General features: G+C 45.3%; 1 protein-coding gene across 2 annotated transcripts in view; it reads right to left on the bottom strand.

Moving 5' to 3' along the window:
* Positions 1 to 13,005, bottom strand: part of LOC126272014 (coiled-coil domain-containing protein 124) — a 37,111-nt gene extending 24,106 nt beyond the window's left edge. Inside the window, exons 1-2 of one of the 2 annotated variants that reach the window (XM_049974504.1) lie at positions 12,420 to 13,005; positions 12,130 to 12,307 (exon numbers count right to left, since the gene is read on the bottom strand). In XM_049974504.1, coding sequence (XP_049830461.1) covers positions 12,130 to 12,288 — 159 coding nt within the window. In that variant the 5' untranslated portion in view covers positions 12,289 to 12,307; positions 12,420 to 13,005. The remainder of the gene's footprint in view (positions 1 to 12,129; positions 12,308 to 12,419) is intronic. The other variant, XM_049974503.1, reaches the window with a different exon arrangement.
* Positions 13,006 to 21,035: the final 8,030 nt, after the last annotated feature.

The following is a 21,035-nucleotide window of genomic DNA, read 5'->3' as shown; positions in this document are numbered from 1 at the left end:
TACCTGGTGTTGTCTGTCTGTAGTATATAGACACACTCTCTTTTTAATAGCTTGTTGGTCCCTTAAATCTCTAGATCCATTCCAGAACCTCTCATCTGAATCTATTCTCTCTCCTAAACCCCAATATTCGTTACACTTTTACCTTCTACATGCTTACTAAAATACATAAACCTAACCACTCCAGACACACCACTGTCACTGGATACTGCACTCCACAGAAAATATCTCCGCCCTTGTAGAGTTGGTTGGTTTGTGGAATTAAAGGGACTAGACTACTATGGTCATCGGTCCCTTGTTCCATAAAAACTAAAACCACCCAAAGAGAATAAAAAACGAACAACAGGAAAGACAGCAGACGAAACAGGACATGAAATACTCTGACAGAGACCAGACAAAACAAATTAAAACACACAGTGTGACGGTGGTTGGCCGACCGTAGAGAAAAAGAGGAAAAGCCAACCACCAAGAACACTTTAAAAACTCAGTTTAAAATCAGAGGCTTAAAGCCAGAATCAACACTAAAAAAACTCAGATTAAAGGATAAAAACCCCCTGCCCGAATAAAACACAAAACCAAGTCCACCATGGCAGAGTCATCTGATAAAAGAGCAGAGAGCGCGTCAGGCATTGCAAAAGCCTGCCTGAGCATGGTTAAAAGGGCGCACTCCGACAGAATATGGACCACCGTCAAGGACGCCCCACAACGACAAAGAGGGGGATCCTCACGACACAGTAAATAATTGTGCGTGAGTCGGGTGTGGCCAATGCGGAGCCGACAAAGGACGACTGAGTCCCTGCGGTTGGCTAGCATGGATGACCGCCACACAGTCATCGTGTCCTTGACGACACGGAGTTTGTTAGGGGTGGTCAGACCGCGCCATTCAGCATCCCAAAACGAGATAACGTTGCGGCGTAAGACAGCCCGCAAATCAGCCGCCAGGAGGCCAATCTCCAGAGATGGCGCACTGGTGGCCTCTTTCGCCAGGCGGTCAACAGTTTCATTGCCGGGTATACCAACATGGCCTGGGGTCCAAACAAAGACCACAGACCTGCCGCTACGGGCGAGAGTATGCAGGGACTCCTGGATAGCCATCACCAGACGAGAACAAGGGAAACACTGGTCGAGAGCTCGTAAACCGCTCAGGGAATCGCTACAGATAACGAAGGACTCACCTGAGCAGGAGCGGATACACTCTAGGGCACAAAAGATGGCGACCAGCTCAGCAGTGTAAACACTGCAGCCAGCCGGCAACGAACGTTGTTCAGAATGGTCCCCTAGAGTTAGTGCATAACCGACTAGACCAGCAACCATCGAACCGTCGGTGTAGACAATGCCAGAGCCCCGATACGTGGCCAGGATGGAATAAAAGCGGCGTCGGAAGGCCTCCGGAGGGACTGAGTCCTTCGAGCCATGTGCCAAGTCGAGCCGAAGGCAAGGGCGAGGCACAAACCATGGGGGTGTACGCAGAGGGGCCCAGAAAGGAGGTGGAATAGGGAAACACCCAAGCCAGGAAAGAAGCTGTTTGACACATACGGCAATCGGACAACACAACCGGGGCCGACGTTCTGGCAGATGAACGACTGACTGTGGGAAGAGGACACGATAATTTGGATGCCCGGGCTAGCTAAAAACATGGGCAGCATAAGCAGCCAGTAATTGTTGGCGTCGCAACTGCAGTGGAGGGACACCTGCCTCCACAAGTATGCTGTCCACAGGGCTGGTTCGGAAGGCACCAGTGGCAAGGCGTATCCCGCTGTGGAGGATTGGGTCCAGCACCCACAACGCAGATGGGGATGCTAAGCCGTAAGCCAGACTCCCGTAGTCCAGACGGGACTGGATTGACGCCTGGTAAAGCCGTAGGAGAGTAGATCGGTCGGCGCCCCACCTGGTGTGGCTCAGGCATCGCATAGCATTTAGATGCCGCCAACACGCCTGTTTAAGCTGCCGAATATGAGGCAACCAAGTCAACCGGGCATCAAAAACCATCCCCAAAAACCTATGTGACTCCACCACTTTAAGAAGCTTGCCGTCAAGATAAAGCCGCGGCTCCGGGTGAACAGTGCGTCGCCGGCAGAAATGCATAATGCACGTCTTGGCTGTGGAAAACTGAAATCCATGCGCAACAGCCCAAGACTGCGCCTTGCGGATTGCGCCCTGTAGCTGACGTTCAGCAGCTGCAATGCCAATAGAGCTGTAGTAAAGGCAGAAGTCGTCAGCATACAGGGAAGCGGAGACAGTATTTCCCACGGCCGCAGCGAGCCCGTTAACAGCTATTAAAAACAGACACACACTGAGAACAGAACCCTGTGGCACACCGTTCTCCTGGACTTGGGAGGTACTATATGAGGCCGCGACGTGCACGCGGAAGGTACGATACAACAGAAAATTGCGGATATAGATCGGCAGAGGGCCCCGAAGGCCCCGTCCATGAAGCGTAGAAAGGATGTGATGACGCCATGTCGTATCACACGCCTTCCATATGTCGAAAAAGACAGCAACCAGATGCTGACGGCGGGCAAAGGCAGTACGGATGGCCAACTCCAAGCTCACCAGATTGTCGGCGGTGGAGTGGCCTTTACGGAACCCACCCTGAGACGGAGCCAGAAGGCCTCGAGACTCCAGTACCCAATTCAAGCGCCGGCTCACCATCTGTTCAAGCAACTTGGAAAGAACGTTGGTGAGGCTAATGGGACGGTAGCTATCCACCTCCAAAGGGTTCTTCCCTGGTTTCAGAATGGGGACAACAAGACTTTCCCGCCATTGCGACGGAAACTCACCCTCGACCCAAATGCGGTTGTAAAGATGGAGGAGGCGTCGTTGGCAGTCCACTGAAAGGTGTTTCAGCATCTGAGAGTGGATGCTATCTGGCCCAGGAGCAGTATCAGGACAAGCGGCGAGGGCACTTCGAAATTCCCACTCACTGAATGGAACATTGTACAATTCAGGATGGTGAGTGCGAAAAGAAAGACTCCGACGTTCTATCCGCTCCTTTATGGAGTGGAAGCTCCCAGCACTCCTGCTTGCGTTGGCGGATACTGCAGCGGGCTCGCGCACGCAGCCGTTTGAAGGCAATAAGGTGGTCGATTGAGGGATGTCGCTTGTGACGCTGGAGCGCCCGCCGGCGAGCTTTAAGCGATCTCAGGCGACCACCAAGGCACAGTCCACCGCCGAAGGGACCCAGAAGAACGGGCAATGGCAGAGTCGGCGACAGTAACGATGCCGGTGGTGACCGATTCAACCACTGCATCAATGGCATCGTTAGAGAGAGGCTCAATAGCGGCAGTGGAGGAAAACAAGTCCCAGTCAGCCTGATTCATAGCCAATCTGCTAGGGCGCCCAGAAGACTGACGCTGTGGCAGTGACAGAAAGACCGAAAAGTTATCACTACCACACAGGTCGTCATGCACTCTCCATTGGACAGACGGTAAGAGGCTAGGGCTACAGATGGAAAGGTCAATGGCGGAGTATGTGCCATGCGCCAGACTGAAGTGTGTGAAGGCACCATCATTTAAGATCGAGAGATCGAGCTGCGCCAATAAATGCTCAACGATGGCGCCTCGACCTGTTGCCACTGACTCACCCCATGGATGGTTATGGGCGTTAAAGTCACCCAGTAACAGGAAAGGTGGAGGCAATTGAGCTATCAGAGCAGCCAGGACATGCTGCGCGACATCACCATCCGGTGGAAGGTAAAGACTGAAGACGGTAACAGCCTGTGGCGTCCACACCCGAACAGCGACAGCATCTAAAGGTGTGTGGAGAGGTGCAGACTCGCTGTGAAGAGAGTCCAGGACATAGATGCAGACGCCACCAGACACCCTTTCATAAGCTGCCCGGTTCTTATAATAACCCCGATAGCCATGGAGGGCGGGGGTTCGCATTGCCGGTAACCATGTTTCCTGCAGAGCAATGCAGAGGAAAGGGTGAAGGCTGATAAGTTGGCAGAGCTCAGCTAGATGGTGGAAGAAACCGCTGCAGTTCCACTGGAGGATGGTGTTGCATGGCTGAGAAAGGATTGACGGGACTGGGAAGGGAGATTACGCTGCTGGGTCACCTGCTGCCTCTGATTTAGCACCTGTGATAGTACTTTCCATGGCGTCTGATGGACCGGCCAGAATCTCCACCGCATCCTCAGACGCAGAGCTGGAAGGTTGCGGTGGGATGGCTGCCACCGCGAGTTCCTTGGGCTGAGAGCTCTTCTGGCGTTTCTCACGCCGTTCCTTGGGTCGCACCGGCTGGGAGGGCTTCACCGATTCAGTCTCCGGAACGGAGGAGGATCGTGAAGCCCTACGATCAGCTGATTGCGGGCACTTACGCCATTGTCGGTCGTCAGGCTTCTCGCTGGCGGAAACCTGGGAAGGGAGGGACCCAAGGGACCCCTTGCGAGCGTGAGAAGCCGAAGAAGTTGGACACTTCTCCGGCTTAGAAGTGGGGACGGATGTCCCCGATGGGTGGGATGGTGTTGCTCCTGAGGTAGGTGGCGCAGGAGCAACCTGGTGGGTAGAGCCCCCCCACTGGCGAGGGAGCAGGAGGAGTTTTACTACTCGTCGATCCGGCCACAATTGGAGAAACAGACGGGGCTAGCACAGGTGTTGTAGCAGCAGCTTAGGAAGATGTCATTCTCACAGGGTGGAGTCGGTCGTATTTCCTCTTGGCCTCAGTATAGGTTAGTCAGTCCAGGGTCTTTTATTCCACGATTTTACGCTCTTTCTGGAAAATTCGGCAGTCTGGCGAGCAAGTTGAATGGTGCTCCCCGCAGTTGACACAGATGGGAGGCGGGGCACATGGAGTATTGGGATGTGATGGGCGTCCGCAATCTCGACATGTGAGGCTGGAAGTGCAGCGAGAAGACATATGGCCGAACTTCCAGCACTTAAAGCACGCATCGGAGGGAGGGATATAGGGCTTAACGTCACATCGGTAGACCATCACCTTGACTTTTTCCGGTAATGTATCCCCTTTGAAGGCCAAGATGAAGGCACCGGTAGCAATCTGATTTTCCTTTGGACCCCGATGAATGCGCCAGACGAAATGTACACCTCGGTGCTCTAAATTGGCGGGCAGCTCTTCATCAGACTGCAAAAGAAGATCCCTATGGTAAATAACTCCCTGGACCATATTTAAACTCTTATGGGGTGTGATCGTAACGGCAACATCCCCCAACTTGTCACAAGCGAGTAACCGTCGTGACTGGGCAGAGGATGCCGTTTGTATCAGGACTGACCCAGAGCGCATTTTTGACAAGCCCTCCACCTCCCCAAACTTGTCCTCTAAATGCTCGACGAAGAACTGAGGCTTTGTGGAGAGAAAAGACTCCCCATCAACCCTCGTACGAACTAAGAAGCGGGGCGAATAACTGCTACTGCCATCCTGAAACTTACGTTCCTCCCACTGTGTGGCCAGGGAGGGGAACGTTTTCGGATCATACTTCTGAGCATTAAACTGAGCCCGAGAACGCTTAGAGACTGCTGGGGGCTGGCCACCAGCGAGAGACGATGTACCATGCTTCATTGTGGGTCATCCGCCCTGATGCCACCTACTCCGACCAAGGGCCCTCCCCACGGGCGCCACCCAGCCATGGCAAGAGCCACCTGGCAGGATGGCTGTTGCCTGGAGTCTCGATACCCCATGAGGATAGGCATCTACTCCTTGGCATACGTAGGGAGTTAACGGCGCAGGCATCAGTAGAGCGATCCCTGTGTTGTCAGGGGGCTACAACCAACAGGGTACATGGCGGCCCCCACCACAACGGACTGGCTACCGTGCTGGATGTTAGGTAACATGTGGTCCATGGTCGCCGTCGGTGCAGAAAGAGGCACTGCACAGTGCAAGGTGTTATCTGCACGCAGAAAAAGAGTCATGCCCAAGAGATGGAGAGTGGACAGGACTGCCGTTCAACGGTGTATAAGCTGGCGAAAGGTCTGATCGCAAGATGGACACAATGCACCAAGTAAGGCGCCCTTCCCCAATCGGCTCGCTCTTCGGAAAATTTTGAGAGATGGAGGTCAAACCCAACAGGGGACCATCATATAAGGCCGAAAAGTTTGAGACTCCTTTTAGTCGCCTCTTACGACAGGCAGGAATACCGCGGGCCTATTCTAACCCCCGAACCCGCAGGGGGTCGCCCTTGTAGACCAACGTCTTTGGCCTATTACTATAACAACTGCCCTCCTATATAAAAGACATTAACCATTTCCTCTGACTGACTCTGGACCAGTAAAATGTTGGTTCTACTATGTTCTTATTGCTGGTTATTAGTCACTGTGTTATGTCTATTATTGTACAGGTATTGTGTGATTTTTCTTTCGAGAAATATACGAGTACATAGTGTACAAACTGCCAGGGACTACGGCAATTTCCTTTTTGTCCATACTTTCTAATATATAAATTGTTTTCAAAGTGGGCCTGCTGAAAAGCACTGCAGTCCTGGGTCTTTTGATAAACCATGAAAAGAGACACACACACACACACACACACACACACACACACACAGAGAGAGAGAGAGAGAGAGAGAGAGACAGAGAGAGAGAGAGAGAGACAGAGAGAGAGAGAGAGAGAGAGAGCCGGACTGCAAGCAGATTGGTGAGACTATATCCGATGGGCAGGGCTTGCACATTAGTGAAAAATGACAGGTTTAAGATCGGCACGCCCAATCCGTTAGAGATACCCACAGAAATGGCTCGCGGTTTTGACCTGTCATGGAAGCCCACTTGTGTGGCCAGCTATTTACATGTCACAGACACCATGTTGTTGAAATGAGATCGCATTGATCAATCCATGCAACAGTTAACTTGCACAAATACTCTGAGAATCAGTTCTAATGAGAATAGGTAGCAACTCACCGTAAAGATGATCGCTAAGTTCAGACAGGTATGTAGAAAAGACAATCACACTCTCACAACTAAATTTTCAGTCATAGCCTTTGTCAGAAAACAAGAGCATACACACATTCACACAGTCCCCCAACACAACTCATGCATACATGTCTGCCATCTATGGTTGCTGCATCAACAGTCTCTGAGAATCAGATTCAAACAAACCACTCCGCCTGCCTCCCATTGGCAGTTGCTACCAGTGGCAAGAAGTGGTGGCAGCACTGTCTGCAAGCTGAGGAGAGACGTAGGAAGGGGAGAAGCAGTAATAATGAGGGAGTAGGGAAGTGGCACACATACTCCGCTGCACCCAGCCAGTGACGATGCACGACATCTCAGTAAACAAACCCTTTCATCTACAGAGACAAAAATGAGATTTTTTTCCAATTTTCTTAAAAATTTCCCTGATATGTTTGAAATTCCATTATTTGTAGAACTTGTGGCAACTCTGAATCTACTCCCTGACCACACTTACGTAAACCAATGTACAGACCATTCCAGATGCCCTCTTAGGACCAACACAGTTCCAACAGAACACACTTTACCCACAGAGCACTGCGGAATGGTCATCAGTGGAGTGCATTTCTTGTACAGCAACAGAAATAGCAGAAGTGGAGGAAATAAGTGGTGTAGACCTGGCGGTGACTTTTTAATATGCATTACAGTTCCACTGAATAATCACATTACTGGTATCCAGGTCAAATGTGTAGGGTCCAGGACTGTTCACACCCCAGGACCACTGCCTGTTACCGATGGTGATGGAACCACATCAATGAGCATTGGTTCAGAATCCAACAGTGGGGAGTGGGGGTTCTGTTGCCTCTTGAGATCACTGGAGTAGCCTTGTTCTGATTCGTCACCTTATTATCCTTCATAGCCTTTGGAGGTCAGGATTAGTTCAAGGCCTAGCTGTGACAGGCGTGGAGATGGATGAAGAGCAAGCAGCCCTGGGGCCTTCATGTCGCTGGTCCTTCAGCTATTGGCTGGCTTTAGCTTCTGATGTACAGGTTTCTGTGGAAATGGATCCCGAGAGGAAGCCGTGCCATCTGTAGAAGGAAGCAGCTCCTCTAGCTGGGTGTGGGAAGTGGTTCCTGAAGATGGTGCTGCAAGAGAAGTTCACTAGGAGTAGCAGTTTCAAAAAAATTGAGGTAGTGAGTGGGATGGCTGTAACTTTCGCATAACTGCGCATCGTATTAACAATATGTAGGTGTTCAACAGATTTATGTTCCTGTATTTTCTTTTATTTCTTGAAGAAAGGGCAAAATAGTGAATGGAGGTTGGTATTGTGTGTAACTGACACAGAAAGGTGTTTGTTCAAAAGGACTACCTTTGTGCCTTTGTGGAATGATTGCATGGAGCTATATTTTAGGTTGCTTTTATTCTGGAAATAGCCATTACATTACAACAAGTCTTAGTTTTAAATGGTATTATATCTGACTTAACCTGTCGTACAGCTCACATGATACTACCACAACATTACCTAACACCCTCCTCCCTTCCCAACAAAAAGCCCTCTAAAACCTTAACGTTTTTTACATTTTGAGATCAAATTTTGCACTGTACAGTTTCATTCTAAAGGGAACTCTAAGGTAAAAATGAATTAAAACTACAGATCATGAAATTATTGCTCGTCCACTTGGCTCAAAAGACCCACTGGGTAATTCCACGGAAATATGACATTTGTCATAATTAAAATTGTCTGTCACTCATGTAGCATGTCATATTAAAGCTCTAAATGTGTAGTTTCTAAATTGAGCAACACTACAATAAATCTTGTGGGAGCTATGCAAGAGAAGCACGTATGCAAACAGCAACATTGCCTCGTTTAACTGCCATTATTGGCAGTGAATTAAAATGTATTTACTTCATATTAAACATGTTTTACATGTAGCACGCTATATGGTGTTCATTTCTGCTATTTAATGCAGGTTTTCACATCATATTGATTATTCACATGTGGGCAGGTAATACAGTAGCTTCAATGTGAATTTTATGTTAGTCACCAAACAGGCCTTTTTTAGTGCTGTCGTTGCAATGTTTTTGGGCTATTGCATCCATAAACATAAGGACACACATCCAATACAGCACACTGAGAAACAGGAGGCATAATATGCTTCTACACACATTGTAATAAACAGTGTCACAACTGTAAAAGGTAGTTTGGAATTCATGTAACCTCCATTAATTGTTACATTAGTCACAGGCTGTAATGACAGTTTGTTATCTGCCTCACTTGAAACCCCAGTTTAATTTTACAATTTCGTTTAAAAGCTGTGATATTACTGTGCATCACAAACAATGTACACAATGTTTATGACAATTAATAGATTTTTTATAGGAAATTGTTGAAACGCAAATCATTGGCCACTATGGCTCCCATGACACCAGCAGAATGGGAAAGAAGTCGTCAATCTAAGCAAGATGCACAAAAAATAGCAATGTAAAGACAAAAGGCACGAGAAAATATGAAGCTTCGAGAAAGTTTGAAAGGTGGCAATAACATTCAACAAAAGGAGAGGGAAGTGTCTAGGATCCCTAATAGGAGGAAAGAAAGCCAAAAACAGGCTTCTGAGGAAACAGCAATAATGCCCAGTAGTTGTTCTGAAATATAACCACATAAAAGGCTTTGCAACCAGCTGTCAGGAAAGTGAATGAAGCTTTAGCCAGCATCCTGAAAAAGAAACAAACTTCATAACAAAACTTCTCAAAAAATTTATGTAGCACCCCTTCATCTGACACACTGTCAAGACAGGTTAACCATAATCACTGAAGAAACGAAAGAAATTGTGTGAGATTTCTGTTGCAGTGATACAATTTCATGCCAGGCACCTGATAGGAAAGATGTAAAAGCTGTCCAAGATACACACTTGAAGACAAAAACAAGCAAGCAAAATAGGCTGATGCTCAGAGTGAAGGATATCCACTTCTTGTTTACAGAGAAGTATCCTAAGATGAAAACACAGTTGTCAATGTTTTGCAAACTGCATGCACCACATGTTGACTTGTTTGACAGACTAGAAGTGAGCTGTTGTTTATACTGTGAAAACTTCAGATTCCTCCTTCTTCAGATCCTCTTACACAAAGTGCAATAAAAACTGTATGACTGGAATGTGCCATTTGTACTTACCAGTCAAACAATTTGTAGACACCTTTGAGTTTTATGTGAAACAATAAACTCGAGGCAAAATTGCAAGATCTACACCACTCAGTGGGATGGAAGGAGAACAATTGTGAAGAAAGAGTGGAATCTTCTTGAAGCAAGAGCTTAACTAACATCTCAACTCAAAGTAAAATTACACCTAAGGTATATAACATATTGATAAGCATTGGAATTGCAGAAACAGAAAGACACTCTGCAACAGGATGTGTGATACTGTAAAGAGGTTTTGCTGAAAACTATTGTGTAACACAGCGGAGTGAGGTAATGCCGCCCACTAGAACAATGACTGTACCCAGAAAATATATACTGCAGTCCTGCAGTCATACGTCATCAGGATTCTGCCAAGAATGTAAGGCATCAATGTTATGCTGCGGTTTCAGATTGGACTCGGCACATCTGCAGAAGTACAAAACTTCAACAAAACAATCACACATTTTGAAGACCATTTTGAAACTACTGAAAAAAGTTACAGCTTGGAGTGATGGCAGAGCCAGTCATTTCAAAAATTCTTATTCCGTGGCAGCTATGTAAGTGAGCCCAAAATGCTTTGCTTGGAAATTTTTTTAATCCATCATAGTAAGGGCACACACAATGGTGAGGGTTTTGTTGCAAAAGGATATGTTTGAAGGCACATCCTCCAAGGTGATGAGTATGTTACTAATGCCAAAGAGTTCTATGATGTGCCTGTTGCTGGTCATTTGAATATGCAAATCCTGTTTGTCACAGAGTCACATGCAAGAACAAAAACATAAACTTAAGTAATTTTTTTCAAATTTGCACCACCTCTCCAAGGCATCAAGACAGCAAAAAATGGCTCTGAGCACTATGGGACTTAACATCTGAGGTCATCAGTCCCACAGAACTTAGAACTACTTAAACCGAACTAACCTAAGGACATCACACACATCCTTGCCAGACACAGGATTCGAACCTGCGACCAGTCGCGGGATTCCGGACTGAAGCGCCTAGAACCGTTCGGCCACCACGACTGGCTCAAGAGAGCACCCTGTGTGAGACAAGTAGAAAATCTGCAGGTTCTGTTATATGAAAACACAGAAAATGATTGCCATTTCTGATAAAATAGATTTAGCAATACCACCCATAAACATTGCAACAATGATACCTACAGTGGCTTTCCCCAAAGCAGAGGTGAAAACATCCACATTGTATTATCTTTTGGTGCAACCGAAGATTTGTTACATACTATGGAACTATTTTTATCTGAAAAAAAGGATCAGAGTGACACAGTGAAGAATCTGCACTCACCACCAATCCCAATGAATCATAGAATGAAATTTTCACTCTACAGCGGAATGTGCGCTGATATGAAAGGAGAGCTTCTGTAAAAGTTTGGGAGACGAGGTACTGGCAGATGTAAAGCTGTGAGGACGGGGTGTGAGTCGTGCTTGGGCAGCTCAGTTAGTAGAGCACTTGCCCGCAAAAGGCAAAGGTCCTGAGTTCGAGTCTTGGTCCGGCACACAGTTTTAATCTGCCAGGAAGTCCAATGAATCATAGTTGTCATTTCAAGCTCAGGGAGGATATATGAGATTTATCCAGTACTGAATGTTTTACATTTACATGTAGCTATTTTGAGATACAGTAATGACCACTGTGTTATGTTTGTTAAACCGTCATACTGAATACAACCCTGTCACCTTCACTTAATGTGCCACACAGCAATCAGCAGAAGGTAAGAAGACAAAAGCATATAGTGACAATGAACAGTGCTGGCACCTGACAAAAATCATGGCAACTTCAGATGGTTTTCATAGGGTCACACAAATGTTATGTTTGTCACAATTTTTAAAAAAATATTTCTATAAATAGGGTATTGGATTAATAGGCAACATGTGAAACTCTCAAAGAATCCTGGAAGTCAACCTACCATGCGTAGTATAAAGGACGTGAAAAAGCAATTATTGTACCCAAAAGGGAGGGGGTTATGCCTGTCACGACAATATATATTTTACGTTAATCACCATGGAATGATCCCACTGTCAAATGATACTTTTCATAGACTTTAGCATTTGTAAATTACAATTGGCTGAGTGTAATCCTTCACTTTACATTATTTCTTAGCAGTTCCGAACTAACTACCTTCCTCTGCTGCTTCCTAATAATGTGTTTATCGTCATCTTTCCACAATTCATCCTCTAGCTGTTGTTGCCGCCTTGCATTTTCTTCTTCCTTTGCTGCAGTTTTGCGAGCTCTTGCAGCAGCAGCTTTACTGTTTTCTCCCACAAATTTCTTGGGCATTAGATCTAATTGACGAATACTGAAACAAAATAGACCGTAAAATATGAAGTATGCATTAAAATTGTCAGTTACACGTTACACTCTCAACTAAACACTTCTTTTCTATGGCAAAATTAGGAAATAATATTAACCTATGGGTATTCTGTCTGAATGCCACAGCTGTTCTTGATCAAATGATATTACAAGTATTGTTTCTACGACTCATACTGGTCACGAATTACAAAGAAAAATCTAACATCAGGAGGTCTACTCGTTTCCTCCAAAGTCACGCACAAGATAGTTTTTATTGGGATGAGAAGCTTATTTGTAAACACTTCTGAAACGACAATACCTACACGATTTTACAGTTGAAAGAAACTTCACATTCACAATCGTGCAGGAACACTAACTTTGCAAAGTTTCCTTCCTGTCACCGCCTACAACACTGTTGTAAAAAACAGAAAATTTATTGCGAAATTATACTATGCATCAAACGCAATGACAGCTGATCTCAAACAAGTGCAATGCAACCAAACTTCCTCGTACGCAACAGACAAAAATAGTTGCACTAGTCAGAGTCGCCAACCTTTCAACGTTACTGGATCGCATAATTGCAGCGAAATTATCATATATATTTATGACCTACAAGACAAAATCCGTTTTTAGGTTCTCTGGCCTCTACTTTTGTTTGCAGATGGATATCTACCAACTTCCAAGGGCAACAAAGAGTTCATTTTCAATATTTCGCGTAATTATTGGCCGGATTTTTAAAAAAAATGACGTGCTGTCGTAATTTACTCACTACGAGTAAGCTAAGATTAACACTATAAAATAAGAATTAAAATTATAAACTATTTGTTGTGAAGCTAATGGCGCTCAAATATTAGAAATTTGTTCAACTATTACTCGAAAATGATAATACTTCCAACAAACATATAGCTTCAAACCTTTACGGAACTTTTACTCACTGACAGCCCTCACAAAATCATGGAAGGAAAGAAGTTTATCGCTTACTACTTTTTCTCTGTTCATGTGGTCAAAATTCAGCATATGCCATGACGTTTTAATTTCTTACTCCTTTACTACTAACGCTTTTCTCAAAACACATTGCAGACAGTATCTACATGTATCACTGAAAGCACATGCAAAATCATATCACTCTGCGGCACATAGTTCAGGGGTTATGGCGTGATAAGACACTTAGACGTGTAAAAAACTAGCTTCTGCTTACATTGGCGTGCATAAAAACTTCAACATCAAACATGGCGTTTTAATTTATTACTTTTTTACTATTCGCTACACATTTTACATGCGGTATCTACATGTATCACTGAATGCACCTGCAACATGATATTAATGTACAGCAAATAATTCAGGAGATATAACGTTAGAAGTAATGAGATCCGTCAAAAACACGCTTCTGCTTAAAATAGAGAGCAAATTACCTATCCTATAATCATCCAGTATTTTATAAAGAAAGCACTTAGCAACTTCCAACAAACTAAGCACAGTTTCAACCCTTTTTCCAAAGGTTCTCTCACTTACACGCTTATCGTGAAGAATAACGGAATTAGAGCGCTAATATGATTTTTGTAGTGCATTGGGACGAACTCGTGGTCGGCCACAGCTAGGGATTTATACCATGTAAAAATAGGAGTATCCGATTATTTCACGTTAACTTCTTCATATTTTAATGCTATAGATTTTTAACTTTCTTATCAGGAAAAAATTATAAAAATTGAATATGGCTCAAAAAATTATATTTAAAAAATTACTTCATTATTAGCTTATCTTGAAAGAAGACTAAAAAATGGAATGCGCCATCATCTTCCTCCTCTGGAGGGTCAGTAACAGAAGAACATGAAGTGGAAGGCCTGGAATGTAACTGCCTTTACTTCATGCTACTGAGCTTATTTTCATAGGGACATTTTTAGGTAGACTGCTGCTCCTCACACTTTGGCAGACAAGCCAATCCCTATTTATTGTGGAAGCAAGGAGCCTATTCCTATTTTTTACTTTTATGAGATTCATCTTACTAAAAACACATTCACAGTCAATATTTTAATGTGGGGAGTATTAACATGAGAGTGCAAACTGTGGTATGTCTGGGAAATACCTTCCATCAAATATAGTTTTTATATTGAGTATGTTCCACCAAAATACTTCCACTTCTAAGTGGTTCTTAATATTTTCGTCTATTTTTAAGACAGAAAGTTTCCTCCAGTCATCGTTGATTTCTTGTAGTTGCTTATCATCATCTAGAGAAACTTTCCTTCGCAATTTTGCTGTAAGAGGTATATGAGAGGGAGTTTCTTCCCTTTCTTTACTTGAAAGAAACCTGTTAGGCATCAAAACTTCAAGCCGTGGCAATAAATCATCATCATTAAAGTTATATCCCTCTTTTGGTTCTGAAGATCCTGTCTGCATAAAATTCCTACATTTGCAGTGAAAGTCTTTTACAGCATCCTGTTCATTATATATATATATATATATATATATATATATATATATATATATATATATATATATATATATACACTCCTGGAAATTGAAATAAGAACACCGTGAATTCATTGTCCCAGGAAGGGGAAACTTTATTGACACATTCCCGGAGTCAGATAAATCACATGATCACACTGACAGAACCACAGGCACATAGACACGGGCAAGAGAGCATGCACAATGTCGGCACTAGTACAGTGTATATCCACCTTTTGCAGCAATGCAGGCTGCTATTCTCCCACGGAGATGATCGTAGAGATGCTGGATGTAGTCCTGTGGAATGGCTTGCCATGTCATTTCCACCTGGCGCCTCAGTTGGACCAGCGTTCGTGTTGGACGTGCAGACTGCGTGAGACGACGCTTCATCCAGTCCCAAACATGCTCAATGCGGTACAGATCCGGAGATCTTGCTGGCCAGGGTAGTTGACTTACACCTTCTAGAGCACGTTGGGTGGCACGGGATACATGCGGACGTGCATTGTCCTGTTGGAACAGCAAGTTCCCTTGCCGGTCTAGGAATGGTAGAACGATGGGTTCGATGACGGTTTGGATGTACCGTGCACTATTCAGTGTCCCCTCGACGATCACCAGAGGTGTACGGCCAGTGTAGGAGATCGCTCCCAACCCTTAATGCCGGGTGTTGGCCTTGTGTGCCTCGGTCGTATGCAGTCCTGATTGTGGCGCTCACCTGCACGCCGCCAAACACGCATACGACCATCATTGGCACCAAGGCAGAAGCGACTCTCATCGCTGAAGACGACACGTCTCCATTCGTCCCTCCATTCAGGCCTGTCGCGACACCACTGCAGGCGGGCTGCACGATGTTGGGGCGTGAGCGGAAGACGGCCTAACGGTGTGCGGGACCGTAGCCCAGCTTCATGGAGACGGTTGCGAATGGTCCTCGCCAATACCCCAGGAGCAACAGTGTCCCTAATTTGCTGGGAAGTGGCGGTGCGGTCCCCTACGGCACTGCGTAGGATCCTACGGTCTTGGCGTGCATCCGTGCGTCGCTGCGGTCCGGTCCCAGGTCGACGGGCAAGTGCACCTTCCGCCGACCACTGGCGACAACATCGATGTACTGTGGAGACCTCACGCCCCACGTGTTGAGCAATTCGGCGGTACGTCCACCCGGCCTCCCGCATGCCCACTATACGCCCTCGCTCAAAGTCCGTCAACTGCACATACGGTTCACGTCCACGCTGTCGCGGCATGCTACCAGTGTTAAAGACTGCGATGGAGCTCCGTATGCCACGGCAAACTGGCTGACACTGACGGCGGCGGTGCACAAATGCTGCGCAGCTAGCGCCATTCGACGGCCAACACCGCGGTTCCTGGTGTGTCCGCTGTGCCGTGCGTGTGATCATTGCTTGTACAGCCCTCTCGCAGTGTCCGGAACAAGTTTGGTGGGTATGACACACCGGTGTCAATGTGTTCTTTTTTCCATTTCCAGGAGTATATATATATATATATATATATATATATATATATATATATATATATATATATATATATATCTGGTTTCTGAATTGCCTTCAGAACTTCAATTCCTAAATATATTTAGCCTTAGGGATAAACTTGGATGTGTTGTTTGGCCGGCAGAGTGGCCGAGTGGTTCTAGGTGCTACAGTCTGGAACCGCGCGACCGCTACGTTCACAGGTTCGAATCCTGCCTCAGGCATGGATGTGTGTGATGTCCTTAGGTTAGTTAGGTTTAAGTAGTTCTAAGTTCTAGGGGACTGATGACCACAGTAGTTGAGTCCCATAGTGCTCAGAGCCATTTGAACCATTTTTTTGTGTTGTTTGTGTTAGTGTCAATAAATTTATTGGTTATGCCGTAATACTGGTCCTTATAGCAAAGCAACATTTCCTATTCCGTTCTACCATCTTTTCGTGTAAGTCAATAATGACAACTTTACCACTCTGGAAATATATATGTGAATCAGTGAATTTCGGTAAAATACACTCCTGGAAATGGAAAAAAGAACACATTGACACCGGTGTGTCAGACCCACCATACTTGCTCCGGACACTGCGAGAGGGCTGTACAAGCAATGATCACACGCACGGCACAGCGGACACACCAGGAACCGCGGTGATGGCCGTGGAATGGCGCTAGCTGCGCAGCATTTGTGCACCGCCGCCGTCAGTGTCAGCCAGTTTGCCGTGGCATACGGAGCTCCATCGCAGTCTTTAACACTGGTAGCATGCCGCGACAGCGTGGACGTGAACCGTATGTGCAGTTGACGGACTTTGAGCGAGGGCGTATAGTGGGCATGCGGGAGGCCGGGTGGACGTACCGCCGAATTGCTCAACACGTGGAGCGTGAGGTCTCCACAGTACATCGATGTTGTCGCCAGTGGTCGGCGGAAGGTGCACGTGCCCGTCGACCTGGGACCGGACCGCAGCGACGCACGGATACACGCCAAGACCGTAGGATCCTACGCAGTGCCGTAGGGGACAGTTCCCAGCAAATTAGGGACACTGTTGCTCCTGGGGTATTGGCGAGGACCATTCGCAACCGTCTCCATGAAGCTGGGCTACGGTCCCGCACACCGTTAGGCCGTCTTCCGCTCACGCCCCAACATCGTGCAGCCCGCCTCCAGTGGTGTCGCGACAGGCCTGAATGGAGGGACGAATGGAGACGTGTCGTCTTCAGCGATGAGAGTCGCTTCTGCCTTGGTGCCAATGATGGTCGTATGCGTGTTTGGCGGCGTGCAGGTGAGCGCCACAATCAGGACTGCATACGACCGAGGCACACAAGGCCAACACCCGGCATCATGGTGTGGGGAGCGATCTCCTACACTGGCCGTACACCTCTGGTGATCGTCGAGGGGACACTGAATAGTGCACGGTACATCAAAACCGTCATCGAACCCATCGTTCTACCATTCCTAGACCGGCAAGGGAACTTGCTGTTCCAACAGGACAATGCACGTCCGCATGTATCCTGTGCCATCCAACGTGCTCTAGAAGGTGTAAGTCAACTACCCTGGCCAGCAAGATCTCCGGATCTGTCCCCCATTGAGCATGTTTGGGACTGGATGAAGCGTCGTCTCACGCGTTCTGCACGTCCAGCACGAACGCTGATCCAACTGAGGCGACAGGTGGAAATGGCATGGCAAGCCGTTCCACAGGACTACATCCATCATCTCTACGATCGTCTTCATGGGAGAATAGCAGCCTGCATTGCTGCGAAAGGTGGATATACACTGTACTAGTGCCGACATTGTGCATGCTCTGTTGCCTGTGTCTATGTGCCTGTGGTTCTGTCAGTGTGATCATGTGATGTATCTGACCCCAGGAATGTGTCAATAAAGTTTCCCCTTCCTGGGACAATGAATTCACGGTGTTCTTATTTCAATTTCCAGGAGTGTATATACCAAAAGTAAATTCACTAATTTAAAAAAAAAATTGTCTTTGAGGGATCGGTGAATTTCTTCTGTTGTAACCAGGCTCTCTTCTAGGTATTTAAGTAGTATAGTTATATGGTTTCTGGGGCAAAGAGCATACTTTTTTCCAAATTCTCAGATTTAAAAACAATATTTTAGTCTTATCTTTTCTCCCATATATATATATATATATATATATTCTCTTAGATTATATATATAAATGGGGGAAACCCCAGAAACCATACATATTGTTGTTGTGGTCTTCAGTCCTGAGACTGGTTTGATGCAGTCCTCCATGCTACTCTATCCTGTGCAAGCCCCTTCATCTCCCAGTACCTACTGCACCCTACATCCTTCTGAATTTGCTTTGTGTATTCATCTATTGGTCTCCCTCTACGATTTTTACCATATACGCCGCCCTCCAGTACTAAACTGATGAGCCCTTGATGGCTCAGAACATATCCTACCAATCGATCCCTTCTTCTAGTCAATTCGTGCCACAAAATCCTCCCCAATTCTTTTCAATACCTCCTCATTAGTTATGTGATCTACCCATCCAATCTTCAACATTCTTCTATAGCATCACAGTTCAAAGGCTTCTATTCTCTTCTTGTCTAAACTATTTATCGTCCATGTGTCACTTCCATACATGGCTACATTCCATACAAATTCTTTCAGAAACGACTTCCTGACAGTTAAATCAATACTCAATATTAACAAATTTCTCTTCTTCAGAAACGCTTTCCTTGCCATTGCCAGTCTACATTTTATATCCTCACTACTTCGACCATCATCAGTTATTTTGCTCCCCAAATAGCAAAACTCCTTTCCTACTTTAAGTGTCTCATTTCCTAATCTAATTCCCTCAACATCACCTGACTTAATTCGACTACATTCCATTATTCTCGTTTTGCCTTTGTTGATGTTCATCTCATACCCACCTTTCAAGTCACTGTCCATTCCGTTCAACTGCTCTTCCAAGTCCTTTGCTGTCTCTGACAGAATAATAATGTCATCGGCGAACCTCAAAGTTTTTATTTCTTCTCCCTGGATTTTAATACCTACAGCGAACTTTTCTTTTGTTTCCTTTACTGCTTGCTCTATATACAGATTGAATAGCATCGGGGAGAGGTTACAACCCTGTCTCGCTCCCTTCCCAACCACTGCTTCCCTTTCATGTCCTTCAACTCTTATAACTGCCATCTGGTTTCTGTACAAATTGTAAATAGCTTTTTGCTCCCTGTATTTTACCCCTGCCAGCTTTAGAATTTGAAAGAGTATTCCAGTCAACATTGTCAAAAGCTTTCTCTAAGTCTACAAATGCTGGAAACGTTGTTTTGCCTTTCATTAATCTTTCTTCTAAGATAAGTCGTAGGGTCAGTATTGCCCACGTGTTTCAATATGTCTATGGAATCCCAACTGATCTTCCCTGAGGTCAGCTTGTACCAGTTTTTCCATTCATCAATGAAGAATTCGCATTAGTATTTTGCAGCCCAGCCTTGACTTATTAAACTGAAAGTTCGGTAATTTTCACATCTGTCAACACCTGCTTTCTTTGGGATTGGAATTATTATATTGTTCTTGAAGTCTGGGGGAATTTCGCCTGTCTCATACATCTTGCTCACCAGATGGTAGAGTTTTGTCAGGACTGTCTCTCCCAAGGCTGTCAGTAGTTCTAATGGAGTGTTGTCTACTCCCAGGGCCTTGTTTCAACTTAGGTATTTCAGTGCTGTGTCAAACTCTTCACGGAGTATTATATCTCCCATTTCATCTTCATCTACATCCTCTTCCAATTCCATAACATTGTCCTCAAGAACATCGCCCCTGTATAGACCCTCTATATACTCCTTCCACCTTTCTGCTTTCCCTTCTTTGCTTAGAACTGGGCTTCCATATGAGCTCTTGATATTCATGCAAGTGGTTCTCTTTTCTCCAAAGGTCTCTTTAATTTTCCTATAGGCAGTATCTATCTTACCCCTCATGAGATAAGCCTCTAGATCCTTACATTTGTCCTCTAGCCATCCCTGCTTACCCATTTTGCACTTCCTGTCAATCTCACTTTTGAGACGTTTGTATTCCTTTTTGCCTGCTTCATTTACTGGCATTTCTGTATTTGATCCTTTCATCAATTAAATTCAGTATCTCTTCTATGACCCAAATATATATATATATATATATATATATATATATATATATATATATATATATATATATATATATATATATATATACATGGACGTGCGGAATATTTGTGTATAAGGAAGTGGCATCAATGTCTACAAGGATGGTTTCCAGGGGTAACAGGTTGGGTAAGGATTCCAGGCGTTCGAGAAAGTAATTGGTGTCTTTGATGAAGGATGGGAGACTGCATGTAATGGGTTGAAGGTCGTGGAACCCTTGTCCGCCGGAAGAATGACGATGAATCGGTCAGCCTTAATACATTTACACATAGATTTTTTCGAAATTTTCCCGAGTTTCTCCACCCTTTAACGTGTTTTGGCGGCAACACAACCACCTAACCTATATGCACATCGTTGTCTACCAACCCAACTTCACCACAGGATCAACTGTAGCTGTTGCCGAACGACTGCTCGATTAGTGAATGATTTAAAGTGATAAGGCAATCACACAATGTTACATTGCTGAATTTATGGCAATTAATTGATGAACTTACACTACTATGAAGCATTTTAACATGGATGCCGTTTTGACTGGCACTTCTCTTCTCGTAACTTTTTCGCCTTTTTCACACCAGATATCCAGTTGCTTTCTAGTTCACCTTTATCTCTCCACACACACACACACACACATATATATATATATATATATATATATATATATATATATATATATATTTTCATTTTCATTTCAGCCTCA

This window comes from Schistocerca gregaria, chromosome 5 (assembly GCF_023897955.1).
Source record: "Schistocerca gregaria isolate iqSchGreg1 chromosome 5, iqSchGreg1.2, whole genome shotgun sequence".
Lineage (NCBI taxonomy): Eukaryota > Metazoa > Arthropoda > Insecta > Orthoptera > Acrididae > Schistocerca > Schistocerca gregaria.
The sequence above is the reverse complement of the archived record's forward strand: the minus strand, read 5'-3'. Positions and strand labels throughout refer to the sequence as shown.